This window comes from Arvicanthis niloticus, chromosome 21 (genome assembly GCF_011762505.2).
Source record: "Arvicanthis niloticus isolate mArvNil1 chromosome 21, mArvNil1.pat.X, whole genome shotgun sequence".
Lineage (NCBI taxonomy): Eukaryota > Metazoa > Chordata > Mammalia > Rodentia > Muridae > Arvicanthis > Arvicanthis niloticus.
Genome location: NC_047678.1, coordinates 28,783,758 through 28,797,095, shown reverse-complemented (window position 1 = coordinate 28,797,095; position 13,338 = coordinate 28,783,758). Strand labels below are relative to the sequence as shown.

General features: G+C 41.8%; 1 protein-coding gene across 6 annotated transcripts in view; it reads left to right on the top strand.

The window, feature by feature from the left end:
• Positions 1–13,338, top strand: part of Arih2 (ariadne RBR E3 ubiquitin protein ligase 2) — a 54,145-nt gene that overhangs the window by 30,017 nt on the left and 10,790 nt on the right. For all 6 annotated transcript variants that reach the window (XM_034483656.2, XM_076917355.1, XM_034483655.2 and 3 more), the window contains 4 exons: positions 6,779–6,846; positions 9,135–9,198; positions 9,751–9,901; positions 12,155–12,276. In XM_034483656.2, coding sequence (XP_034339547.1) covers positions 6,779–6,846; positions 9,135–9,198; positions 9,751–9,901; positions 12,155–12,276 — 405 coding nt within the window. The remainder of the gene's footprint in view (positions 1–6,778; positions 6,847–9,134; positions 9,199–9,750; positions 9,902–12,154; positions 12,277–13,338) is intronic.

Genomic DNA, 13,338 nt, shown 5'->3' with positions numbered 1-13,338 from the left:
AACAAAAACACACACACACAAATCTAGTTTTAATGCTGAGTAAGTAGGGTGGCACATAACCTGTAACCCAGCACTCAGAAAGTAGATGCTGGAGGATCAGGAGTTCAGGCTAGACATGGCTACCTCATGAATGTGAGGCTCATTCATGTTCATGTTTTTCTCATTTTCTTTACTCTTTTTTTTTTTTTTTTTTTTTTTTTTTTTTAAAAGACATGATCTCATTATGTAGCCCTGGCTGTCCTGGAATATGTAGACCAGGTTCGCCCAGCATGCACAAGAGATCCATCATTGTCTGCCTGCTGGCTGCTAGGGATAAAAAGTGTATGGAGCTGTGCCTGGCAAAAGCTCCTCTGGATTCCACTGAAGGCAGAGTGAGCATGTCCTGCTGGCTCTTGGGAGCTGAACACATACTAAGTGTATTTGCTTTTTTAAAAGATTTTTTAAAAAATGCGTGTGCATGTTTTTGCCTGTGTGTATGTATATGCATGATGTGTGTACTGGTCCCTCTAAGAGGTCAGAGGAGAGTGTCAGATCCCCTGGAACTAGGATTACAGGTGCTTGTATGCCACCGTGTGGGCGATGGCAATAGAACCAAGGGCCTCTGTCAGAACAAGTGCTCTTAGAGTTTGATTGTCTCTCCAGCTCCCAGGAGAAGTGACTCTAAAAGGTTTGGGGTAAACGGCTACATTCTTGGAGTATTAAAGAGCAATAGTATGAACACTCGTTGATTCATGAGAAAACTCACCTGTTTAACTGAGGCTGATTTTCTTGTTCTTAGTTTCTATTGATATGAAGAAACACCAGGACAAAGGAAACTGTAATCAAGGAAAACATTTAATTGGGGCTGGCTTACAATTTCAGAGGTTTCATTTTCGTAATTGCGGGAAACGTGGTAAACATGGTGGTGTACAGGCAGCAGAGGCAGACTGTGTGCCACACTGGGTGTAGCTTGGGCATATAAGACCTCAGAGCCTGATGCCACAGTGACACACTTCTTCCAACAAGGTCACACCTCCTAATAGTGCCACTCCCTGTGGTCTTCAACCTTCCTAATACTGTGACCCTTTAATATAGTTCCTCATGTGGTAGTGACCCTAACCATTTGTTATTTCATTGCTACTTCATAACTAATTTTGCTACTGTTTTGAATTGTAGTGTAAATATCTATGTTCTTTGGTCTAAGACAAAGTGACCCCTATGATAGGGTTGTTTGACACACACACCCCCAAAGGGGGTTAAAACACAGGTTGAGAGCCATTGATTTATACAAAACCAGGTGTCAACAACCCCTCCAGGAAAAAGCACCACTGGGATGGAAGAAGATGGTGTTCCTAACAGGGGGTTAGTCTCCACCCAAATACTGATCGTATTCCTTCATCCGCTTGAGAACCACCAGTATAGAGCCTTCTTTTAGATGGCTCTTCTGGAGATATCCAGTCTTGCTACATTTTGTGGAAATTAATGGTTCCAAAATTTTATCAGATTCATAGTGGCTAATTGAAGCAAAGAGTTTTTGTGGACATGATATAGGCACTTTTCCCCCACCTCTGGTTTTTTGTTTTTTTTTTTTTTTTCAAGACAGGGTTTCTCTTTATAACAGCCCTGGCTGTCCTGAAACTAGCTTTGTACACCAGGCTAGCCTTGAATTCAGCCTGCCTCTGCCTCATGAGTCCTGACCTTTTAGGCACCTTTCTTAAACCCCACATATAATTTGGAAATCATGCTAGCACCTGCTACAGAAAGCTAAGAGGAAATGTATGTTTCCTAGTCCTGTCTCTGCTGACCTGAGTATACTGAGGTATTTTTGCCTCTTTGCACTTAATAAATCTATCTTTACAGTTGTTTTTTGTTGGCTGGTTGGCTGGTTGGCTGGCTGGCTGGCTGGCTGGCTGGCTGGCTGGCTGGTTTTTGTTTTGTCATTCTCCAACAGGGTCTCTCTGTGTAGCCCTGGCTGTCTTGGAATTTTGTAGATGAGGCTGGCTTTGAACTCAGATCTCCTGCCTCAGCCTTCCAGATGCTAGGATTAAAGGTTTGTGCAAGTACTTTGCGGCCCTTGTTGGTTTTGGTGGTGGGTTTTGTTTTGAGGAAGGGACCCCTTATTTAGCTTTAGCTGGCCTGGAACTCAACAGGAGACTCGCTGACCTCAGACTCACAGAGCTCTGCCTTCGTAACTGGGACTAAAGGCCGGAGCCATCATGCCTGCCCAAACAGGGTTTTTGTTTGTTTGTTTGTTTGTTTGTTTTGCTAGTCTTTTTTTTTTTTAATTGACTTATTTTTATTTTATGTGTATGAGTTTTGTCTATCTACATCTGTAGTTAATGGTGCACCATGTATGTGCCTGGTATTCATGGAGGCCAGAAGGGGGTCAGAGCTTAACTGTTGAGCCCCTAGTCGTCTTTTTATCAAAATTCAACTGCTAGTATACAGACTTGTAGTCAGTACATTTCTGGCTCTAACAGAGCCATGTTGTTAGTGTATTTGAGCTTTTTCTCTTGTGCTAATTCTCAGGCTTTGTAGCTATTAGTGTTGAATTCAAGGAATCAGAGTAAGTACAGTGTTTAAGTAAATGTTTTGAATACTTCTTTTAAAAAAAAAAAGCCAAAATTTCTTTTTGAAAAGCCCACAGATTTCCAGACACACACAAAGGTACACACCTTTGATCCCAACAGTCAGGAGGCAGAGGCAGGCATATCTGAGTTTGAGGACAGCCAGGGCTACACAGAGAAATACTATCTTGAAGAAAAACAGAAAGAGCGATGTAGCCCACAGGTTAATAACAGTATTGCAAGGGCTGGACTAAGTGGGTAAAAACCTGAGCTCAGCTACCCAGACCATGTCTCAATCTGCAATCTCATATCTGCAATCGCACACTCAAATTCACAGGTGGAGACAGAGCATCTAAAGAGGCTTGTGAAGAAGGCCAGCGAGCCTGCTGTATTAAGATACAAACAACAAAAGATCTCTCAGAAAAATGCAAGACAGAGACAGGACTGACACCAGAGGTTGTCATGTAACCTCTGAGTGTGTGCATACACATATGAGCACACATGAAGTAATCACTAATCACCATTATTGAATTGGTACCTATTTCTAAACCAATTGTGTGGGCTTTATGGAATTCAGGGAGGGAGCCCTGACCCCTATTCTTAGTTTAAAGATTTCACCTAAGTCATCTGTAGTGATTTTAATGACTTTACTGGGCCCAGGCCCACTATAAGATACATTGAAATCAGAACAGCTGGGTATGGTGGCCCACATCTGTAATCCCAGTAGAAGAGAGAATTTAAGGTTATCTTTGGTTACTCTCCCCCCACCGTACCCCCCAAAAGGAGTAAGAAGCAGTTGATGTGATCAGGCAAGGTTGCACATCAGTCATCGACACTCAGGAGGCTAAAGCAGAGTGGTCTGTAGTTGCAGCCTCTCCCGCCTCTTCCCCCCGCCCCCCAAAAAAAGAAAAGGATTTAAAGGATGGGTGAAAGAAGAAAGGAAGGACAATAGGTGTGAGGTGACTGAGTCTATCAGACAGCAAAGATAAACGATCCAGTCTGGAGAGGACGTACTCCTACAAAGTTGTTCTCTAGCATGGCACAGTACTGTGGCACCTGCACTCCCCTTGTACATACAACTCATACACATTAGAAATAAAAGTAGTTGTAAAGAGGTGTTGTGGAACACACTATAATCCCAGCACATGGTGCCCAAGGCAAAAAGGATCACAAGTTTGAACCAGCGTGGGCTACATAGCTCTGTATAGTGAGGGCTTCCAGCATGGTGGGCACATCTTTAATGCAAGTACTCAGAGGGCAGAGGCAGCTGGGTGTCTAAGCCAGCCTGCTCTCCATCGAAAATTCTTTGCCAAACAAGGCTGAGTAGTGAGGCCTTATCAACCAACCAATCAATCAATCAATCAATCAATAAAATTTGTGCATAACAGCTGTATTTATAAATCTGCTAAAATTTAAAGAAAACAGTTGGTTTATTACTTAATCTATTGAGATGAATTATGGCAACAGTTAAAAGACATTACTATCCAGGATTTAGGAACCTTTGCCTTAAGTCTCCATGAGCCTCAGTTAGAAAATTATTTAGCAGTGTACGTAATCTTCAACTTGGCCGGGCAGTTGTGGCGCACACCTTTAATCCCAGCACTTGGGAGACAGAGGCAGGCGGATTTCTGAGTTCGAGGCCAGCCTGGTCTACAGAGTGAGTTCCAGGACAGCCAGGGCTATACAGAGAAACCCTGTCTTGAAAAACAAAACAAACAAAAAATGTAGTCTTCAACTTCTATGGAAGGTGTCTTAGTCAGGGTTTCTATTCCTGCACAAACATCATAACCAAGAAGCAAGTTGGGGAGGAAAGGGTTTATTCAGCTTACACTTCACACTGCTGTTCATCACCAAAGGAAGTCAGGACTGGGACTCAAGCAGGTCAGGAAGCAGGAGCTGATGCAGAGGCCATGGAGGGATGTTTCTTACTGGTTTGCTTCCTCTGCCTTGCTCAGCTTGCTTTCTTATAGAACCCAAGACTACCAGCCCAGGGATGGTATCACCCACAATGGGCCCTCTTACCCTTGATCACTAATTGAGAAAATGCCTTACAGCTGGATCTCACGGAGGCATTTCCTCAAAGGAGGCTCCTTTCTCTGTGATAACCCCAGCTTGTGTCAAGTTGATATACAAAACCAGCCAGTACAGAAGGGTAGTGAGAACCCTTGCCCAAGTGAGGTTTTCCTTGGTTTTCTCCAGATGTATTTGGCCTGTGGGACAGGAAGGCACTTACTGATTGAACAGCCTTTTATCATGACATCATTCTAGGATATGCCTTATTTAGTCTCAGGGATGACTTGTACTCCAGAGCTGGGGATCACATGTTGGTTACTATGCCTTCCCTGTTAAAAGTTCTTCTCTGTGAACCAGATAGGTATTACCATACAGGTAGCTACTGTTTATAGACTCAGCCCCAGATCAGAGTAATGTCTATATCCTCAGGTATCTACTGGCCTTTCATATTTTCAGTGGCATCCTCATGCTGTCCTGTGCTTTCTCTGGGAAGCCGATCTGATCTAGGCCTCCAAACACATCCCAACCTTTTGGCTCCTACCTAGTCTTGACACTTGAGATGTTTTCAACTAATTTACTTTCCAATTAATAAGATATTATGTCCCCTATGAATCAAATGTTGTATTGCTACTTTAACCTAATATTGAAATGTAAACTTCTCTAGAGCTCAGTTGGTTGAGTGCTTGCCCATCATATACAAAGCTCTGAGTATAAACTGAACATGGTGGCACACATCTGTGATCCCAGAATTGAGGAAGTGAAAGCAAGAGGATTGGAAGTTGAAGGTCATCTGTAACTATAGAGCAAGTTTGAGGTCATCCTAGGTTATGTGGGACTATCCTCCCCAAAGTAAACCTGTTCTGTGTCCATAGCTGTAGCATTCTTTTCAGTAAGGACATTGTTGTCCATTGCATGAATCTGTTACATTATTATTTATTAGGGTCACTTTTCTTGGACATATAAGTTTTTTTTTTTAAGATATTTTGTGTGTGTGTGTGTGTGTGTGTGTGTGTACACACATATATGCATGTTGTAGCTGTCTTCAGACACACCAGAAGAGGGCATTGGATCCCATTACAGATGGTTGTGAGCTACCACGTGGTTGCTGGGAATTGAACTCGGGACCTCTGGAAGAACAGTCAGTGCTCTTAACCACTGAGCCATCTCTCCAGCCCATAAGTTATCTTTATACCTTAATAACCTAGTGGTGCATGTCTCCTCTCATTCCTTAGGAGAAAGAATTTACAGTAGCTCTTGTCATTTTTGTGAGTCTCTTTAATAGTCAGAGCCATATATAAAGACCAGAAAATGATCTACAATATTTAAATGTTTAGTGATTAAGGCTTGTCGGATTTTGTGAATTCAGGATTTAAAATTTGTTTTTAAGGTAAGTGTGGTGGCAGATTCCTTTAATCTATCAGCCTTCAGGAGGCAGATACAGGCAGTCTCTGATCTGAGTTTGTAACTACAGAACACGTTTCAAGACAACCAGGTCTAGCTACATAGAAAAACTGTTGTGAAAAACAATAAACTGGCTTTAATTGTTACTTACTTGAGATTGGGTCTCACTGTGTATCTCTGCCTGGCCTGGCACTATCTGTGTACACCAGAAATTTGTCTGCCTTGTCTCCTGGAATTAAAGGCATTTGGCTTTATGCATGCAGATGGCTCAGAGTCTCACTGTATCGGACTGGCCTGAAACTTTTTAGACTCAGTCTTGAACTCAGAAGAGGTTTGCCTGCTAAATTAAAATTATATGCTACTACATCTGACCTTAAATTCGTTTTGTTGTTCACAGAATATAAATCAGATGCCTGGAGATGTGTTGCTAGTCCTAACTAGAAGCATTATGTGTGCGTGACCTTCTAGAGCAGCATTCGAGAACATTTGTCACATTTGGGAGCCCAGTTGGGGAGCTCTCTTGCTTAATGTTGGAGATCACATTTTTAATTACTGTAGAAAGGATAGTTTTACTTTAGTTTCCAGTGAGAGTTTCTAATGTTCAGTAGAAAACATTAATGAAAACAAAGATGAAGAACAAGAGATGTATAAAATAACTAATATAAGAAATTTAACTTAAAGACAAAAACATAACAACTAAAGAAAAGAATGTGAACCTAGCATAGTTGGTGAATGTATTCATTTCTCAAAGGATAAAACACTATGAGAGACTACAGTTAAAATTTGTTGGTTTTTTTTGTTGTTGTTGTTTCTTACAGGTATCTCATTCAGTTGCAAAACTTATATTAGTTAATTTCCACTGGCAAGTCTCAGAGATTCTGGACAGGTAAGATATGAAATTGCCCATAGCATCCTCTGCCCAGCCACTGCGATTTTACGAAGCCTAGTTTCTTGTAGCCCAGAGGTGTCACTACCCATAATGGGCCACTCCCACCCCTATCAGTCACTAATTAAGAAAATACCTTCCAGGCTTGGCCTACAGCCTAATCTTTTTGGGTTTTTTTTGTTTTTTGTTTTTTGTTTTTTTTAAGATTTATTTTATATGGCATCAGATCTCATTAAAGTCTTGTGTGATTGCTGGGAATTGAACTCAGTACCTCTGGAATAGCTCTTAACTGCTAAGCCATCTCTCTAGCCTCCAATATTTTTGGGGATTGGGGGGGCAGACAACCATTATATGGCTCTGGTTGTCCTTGAATTTGCTCTGTAGACCAGGCTGGCCTTGAACTCAAGGAGATATGCCTGTTTCTACCTCTAAGCCCTGGGATCAAAAGAGTATATTACCACACCAGGCCTATAGCCTGATCTTAGGGGAGCATTTTCTCAGTCAATTTTTCCCCCTCTCAGGTGACTTCTGGCTTTTGTTAAATTAACATAAAAACTACCCAGCATGTATCCTGGACATAGCAAGATGTTCAGTGGAAAGATGAATGAGTTCATAGCATCCTTCAGTGTCTGCCCAACTCACTATGCTTGTTCTTGGCATTGTGGAGTATGTTCTTAACACACACACAGTTGCTAAAACACTTGAACGTATTTTATATCCCTTTCTTTGTGCATATTCTCATCTCTTCAGCATATTCTTCTATTTCAGTTTTAATGCTAGAATAGTTTTTTGTTACTATACAGGTGTCTTCATACATTTTTTTTAAACCTCTGTTGTTTGGTGGCAGATTTACATTAAATCTTCTGTGTCTGTGTGTAATAGATCATTCCCCATAACACCTACCCCCCCCCAAAAAAAAAGTTGGAAAATGGTTAGGTGTGATAATCGTACATGTGTTTAATACTTTTGATGGACTGAGCAAGTGCTTTTCCACTTAGCAATATCTTCAACCCCAATTTACTCTTTATTTTGAAATACGATTTTGCTAAGTTGTCTAGGTACCCTAAGTCTCTCTGTAGCTTGGCTGGCCTTTAACTTGTGATCTCCCTGTTGCTATGTCTGAAGTAGCTGGGAATACAGATCTATGCCGTGAGGCTTGGCTGGAGTGGATAATTCTTTGGGGATGTAGTGTTACTATGTAAACTATAGGAAATTTGGCAGCACCTGGGCTTTACCTACTACATGTCAATAGCAGTGGCTTCTTAGGGTCTTTGACAATTAAGAATGACAGAAACCAAGAATAGCTTCAAATTGGGCACAGTAGGTCCCCCTGTCTCTTCTCCTTGAATATGGAAGACATCAAACCTTGTGCATGAAGCAAATACTCTGCTAATTGAGTTATTTCCTTTCATATACTGTTTATACTCTTATTCTTCAACTATGTATCTTCTGGGAAACTGGAGAGGTGGCTCAGTGGTTAAGAGCACTGACTGCTCTCTCAAAAGTCCTGAGTTCAATTCCCAGCAACTACACAGTGGCTCACAACCATCTGTAATGGGATCTGATGTCCTCTTCTGGTGTGCCTAAAGAGATCAACAGTATACTCGCATACATAAAATAAATCTTTTTTAAAAATGTATCTTCTATTTGTATGATTTTACAACTTTATAAATGTGGTTGCATTTTATATTCTCTCATCAGCTATTTCTTTTCTCTCTCAGAAAACAGTTTTGAGGGCTGGTGGTTCAGTGTTTCTTACTGCTCTTGCTGAGGACCCAGATTCCTAGTACCACATGGCAGCTACAGCTGACTGTATATAAAACTCTAGTTTCAGAGACTCCGGTGCCCTCTCCTGGCCTGCTTGGCACCAGGCACGCATATTGTGCATATACATACATGCAAGCAAAAATTTTATATACATAAAATAAATATTAAAAACCAAACAGAACTACTGAGCATTGTGGCACACTCAGTACTTGAAAGGTAGAGACAGACAGATCTGTTAGAGTTCCAGGACAGCCGGGGCTACAAAGTAAAACCCTGTCTCCAACCTCTTCTTGCCCCTGCCCATCCCCAAAGAAAAGAATGTATTGAGATAACCTGAAACACACTATGTAGAATAGGCTGGCCTCAGATTTGCTGAGTGCTAGGATTATAGACATGTACCATTATTATACTGACAAGGTAAATGACACTTTGCTGTAACCACAACACCTGATGGTCTCTTCTGTTCTTGAGAGTTAAAAATGTCTTTAGATATGATTCTGTTTCTGCCTTTTGTTTTCTAGGTACAGGTCTAATTCTGCTCAGCTGCTTGTTGAGGCTCGAGTTCAACCTAATCCATGCAAACATGTGAGTCTCTGCTAGAGTGAGCTGTCTTTGAGTGTTCATGGCTTTCTCCATGGCTCACAGTGTCAACACCAGCTTTGCTTGGTGCTGTATAGAATGCCCAAGGTCCTTATTTTGTTCCTAATTTTACCCAACCCCTATGTAGATAGGGCTTTGCCTGAAAATCAGATCTGCTGCCTGCCTTTGCTTCCTGAGTGTTGAGACGAAAGGCCTGAGTGTTGTCTCTACAAGTCTGCATGTGTACTACCTGCACACCGTTGTGTGTGTGTGTGTGTGTGTGTGTGTGTGTGCGCGCGCGCGCGTGCGCGCCAGCAGAGTGCACTGGATCCCCTGGAACTTGGATTACAGATGGGTGCAGGCTGTCGTGTGGGTGCTGGGAATCTAACTCAAGTCTTTTACAAAAACCAAGAACCTAGAAGCTAATCTGTTTTTTTGATTTGGGCATGTTTATATGGGAAAACCACTGCTCTCGACAAACGTAGTGTGGACTGTGAGAACCTTTACAGTTCAGCCTTTCAGAACCTTATGTGGTGTTTGTTCTCCCTCTCCTCCTAGGTCCCCACAGCCCATCCCCCTCACCACTGTGCAGTGTGTATGCAGTTTGTGCGGAAGGAAAACCTGCTCTCTCTGGCCTGCCAACATCAGTTTTGCCGAAGCTGTTGGGAGCAGCATTGCTCAGTACTTGTTAAAGATGGTGTTGGTGTAGGTGAGTCTGCACTGAAATTAAATATGGCTCTAAAAAAAAAAAAGTCTTTTGAAAAACATATTCATTTGATTTTATGTGTATATAAGTATTTTGTCTGCGTGTAGCTGTGTGTGTGTGTGTGTGTGTGTGTGTGTGTGTGTGTGTGTGCGCGCGCGCGCGCGCGCGCTTAGTGCCTGCGGAGGTGAGGGGGGCATGGGATCCTTGGGACTAAAGTGATAGGTGATGGTGATCATCATATGGGTTCTGGGATGGAACCCAGGTCCTCTGTTAGAGCAGCAAGTGCTTTTAACTGCTAAGCCGTCTCTCCAGCCTTAAATTATTTGTCTTTCAGTCTGTATTTTTATATACTTAAGTAAACATTTCTTCCAAGATTAACAGATTGACCAAGCCAGTTCAGTCAGTCACCAGGTTTTCCAGCACAGGATTGAGGATTAAAAAGGAAAAAACTACAATTAGACAACATTGTAGCATGACCTCAGCCAGTTCTGAGGCTGAGGCAGGTTTGTTTTTTTCCAGTCTGCTTTTATACCATTTTAATTACATGCAAGTAATAAGGTCAAGCAGTATAGTATAATAAACACAAATAGTCAAAGGACAAGCAAGGCAATAAATAAAGTCCTGTGATTACTGTTTCTAAGGTACCAATCAGGATGACCAAGATTTCTGAGCCTACTTCCCTGTCCTAGTCCAAAAGTCATATTCATGTGTGAAGCCTACTTCTTTGTTCCATCCTAAAATTAGATTCCTGCCTCAAAGTACTTCCCTGTTCTAGCCTAAAATCAGAATCCTGCCTGAGCTTACTTCCTTGTCCTGGCTCAATGTCAAATTCCTGCCAAGCGGCCCTATAAAGCTCTCCACAAATATAGTCAGTCTAAATACAGTTTTCTGTAGTCTCCAGTAAAATGAGAAAATTGAAGGTTTTAGAAATACTGGTGTGGGTACAAAGTGATCTTGTGTCCATTTTTAAGAGATCTGTCCGTAGTTAGACATTGGTGGTGCACACCTTTAATTCCCAGTATTCAAGAGGCAGAAACAGGCTGATCTCTGAATTGGAGACCAAGCTGGTCTCCAGAGCCAATTCCAGGGCAGCCAAAACTTTAGAGAAACCCTGTCTGTAAGAAGGTGGGGACGGGGTAGGATGCTGAGGAAGCTGTCCTTTGAGCTGCCTGCTTTGTCTTGATTCTGTCTGCTGCTTTTGGGCAATGTAACCTCTATCAGATTTCATTATCAGGTGCAGGAGTATTTGTTGTCCCCTGACTTGATAATACTAAGAACCATGTTCATTGCTGCAGAATCTCAGGGTATTAACCTATAGACATGGTGGCACACTGTGATCCCAACATATGAGAGGTAGAAGCAGAAGCATCAGGAGTTCAACGCTTCCTTCAGCTACATAGCTGGCTTAAAGCTAGCTTGGACTATATGAAATAATGTTCTCTGCTTCCCCTCCAAAAAAAGAAAACACCAAAATATCAATATATTACTAATAACCACATGTACATGATATAATAAAATCAATCATATACGTCACTGAGTCTATAATGTTTGTTGTTGTTGTTTGAGACAGGTCTCCACGTGTAGCTTTTTGTTTGTTTGTTTGTTTTAAGATTTATTTTATTTATATGAGTACACTGTAGCTGTCTTCAGACACACCAGAAGAGGGCATCAGATCCCATTACAGATAGTTATGAGCCACCATGTGGTTGTTGGGAATTGAACTCAGGACCTCTGGAAGAGCAGTCAGTGTGTGCTCTTAACTGCTGAGCCATCTCTCCAGCCCTCCACGTGTAGCCTTAACTGACCTGGATCTCATGTAAACCAGGTTGCCTTCAGACTCTGCATCTGCTTTCCCAATGCTGGGATTCAAGTCATGAATCCCTAACATAATTTTATTTAGTGGTGCTTATAATGACATTTGGGTAATTGGGCCCAATATCTTCATTACATTATTATGAAAACATGTTAATTTCTCTTTGAATAAGTTCTTGTTGTTTTGTCTTGTTTTGTGGTTTTTCGAGACACTATCTGTGTAACAGCCATGTCTATCTTGGACTCACTTTGTAAACCAGTCTGGCCTCGAACTCATAACCTGCCTCCGAGATTAAAGGCACTACCATACCTAGCTTTGACAACTATTTTGAACAGAGACTTTCCTGTATGAAATTAGAATTTGTTGGTTGAACGTAGTGGATAAGTATATTGTCTTGTGTCTTCTACAGTATGGTCATCCATCACATTATCTTTGTTCAACAGGAATCTCGTGTATGGCTCAGGATTGTCCACTTCGCACACCGGAGGACTTCGTATTTCCCTTGCTACCCAACGAAGAATTGAGAGATAAATACAGGCGCTACCTCTTTAGGGACTATGTGGAGGTATGAGCAGCCTTGTTCTTTTGCCCTCTGTCTTCTCGACAGTATAGTCACAGGTGGTGGTAAATCACATAGCTCTTGGGTCTGGAGAAATGGCTCAGTCTTGAAGAGGACGGTGGTAGCTCTCAGTACTCATGTCCCATTCATAACTCTAGCCACAGGGGATCTTGACACCTTCTTCTGGCCTTTCTAGGCACCTGCGTGCATCAGCACATACCTATTCATTTCCCATGCTAGATGCATAATTAAATTTTTAAAACTGATAAAGACCTTGTGCTCAGAAAAAATGCTATCTAAATCTCAGATCTGTTGCTTCCTTGTTATGAGACCACTTGCTCATTAGTTTACCTGAGTCTTGGTTTTCACTGCCATAATGTGGACAGTCATCCCTGTCATTCGATACACAGGTGACTAAGCAAGCTGAGCAAGTCATCTTATCTGAGGGGTGAGCACAGGTCAGACATAGCTCAAAAGTTGCTATTCCATTTGGTTTTCGCTACAATTCAGCGCAGAGAAGGGCTGTTTAGTTTGGGTTTTAACAATTTGAAAATTTCTTCAGGATACCATTATGGCCAGTTGTATATTCTGTTTCCTTTTAGGCTGTCAGTCTGTCCAGCTTTGCAGATTCTGTACAGCATAATTTTGAACTTTGTCTGTTGTGACTTAGTTTCAAAGCTTATTGGATTGGCTGTTGTCCTGCACATATGCAGGATAAACGCAAGGCCTTTCCTTTGCATAGTTTGTTCCTGCGGATAGATCATTGAGGGTCTTTGAGTCCTCGAGCTGTCAGATGCACGGGTAACTGAGCTGTGTTCTCCCTGGGTTGACCCAGATCCCCTTGATTAAACTCCCTGGACTCAAGCAATCCTCCTGACTTCGTTTTCCAAGTAGCTAAGTATCTGGAGCTACAGGCAGACATCTTTTCCCAGCCTGCAGGTATACTTCTGTACCTTCTTATAAAATAACTTTGAGTTAGTGGCTCCTTGTTTTAAGCTAAAGAAAGATTCTCTGTAGTAATTAGTTAATATCTGTTCTTCACAACGTCTATCCTAAATTTGTTTAGTT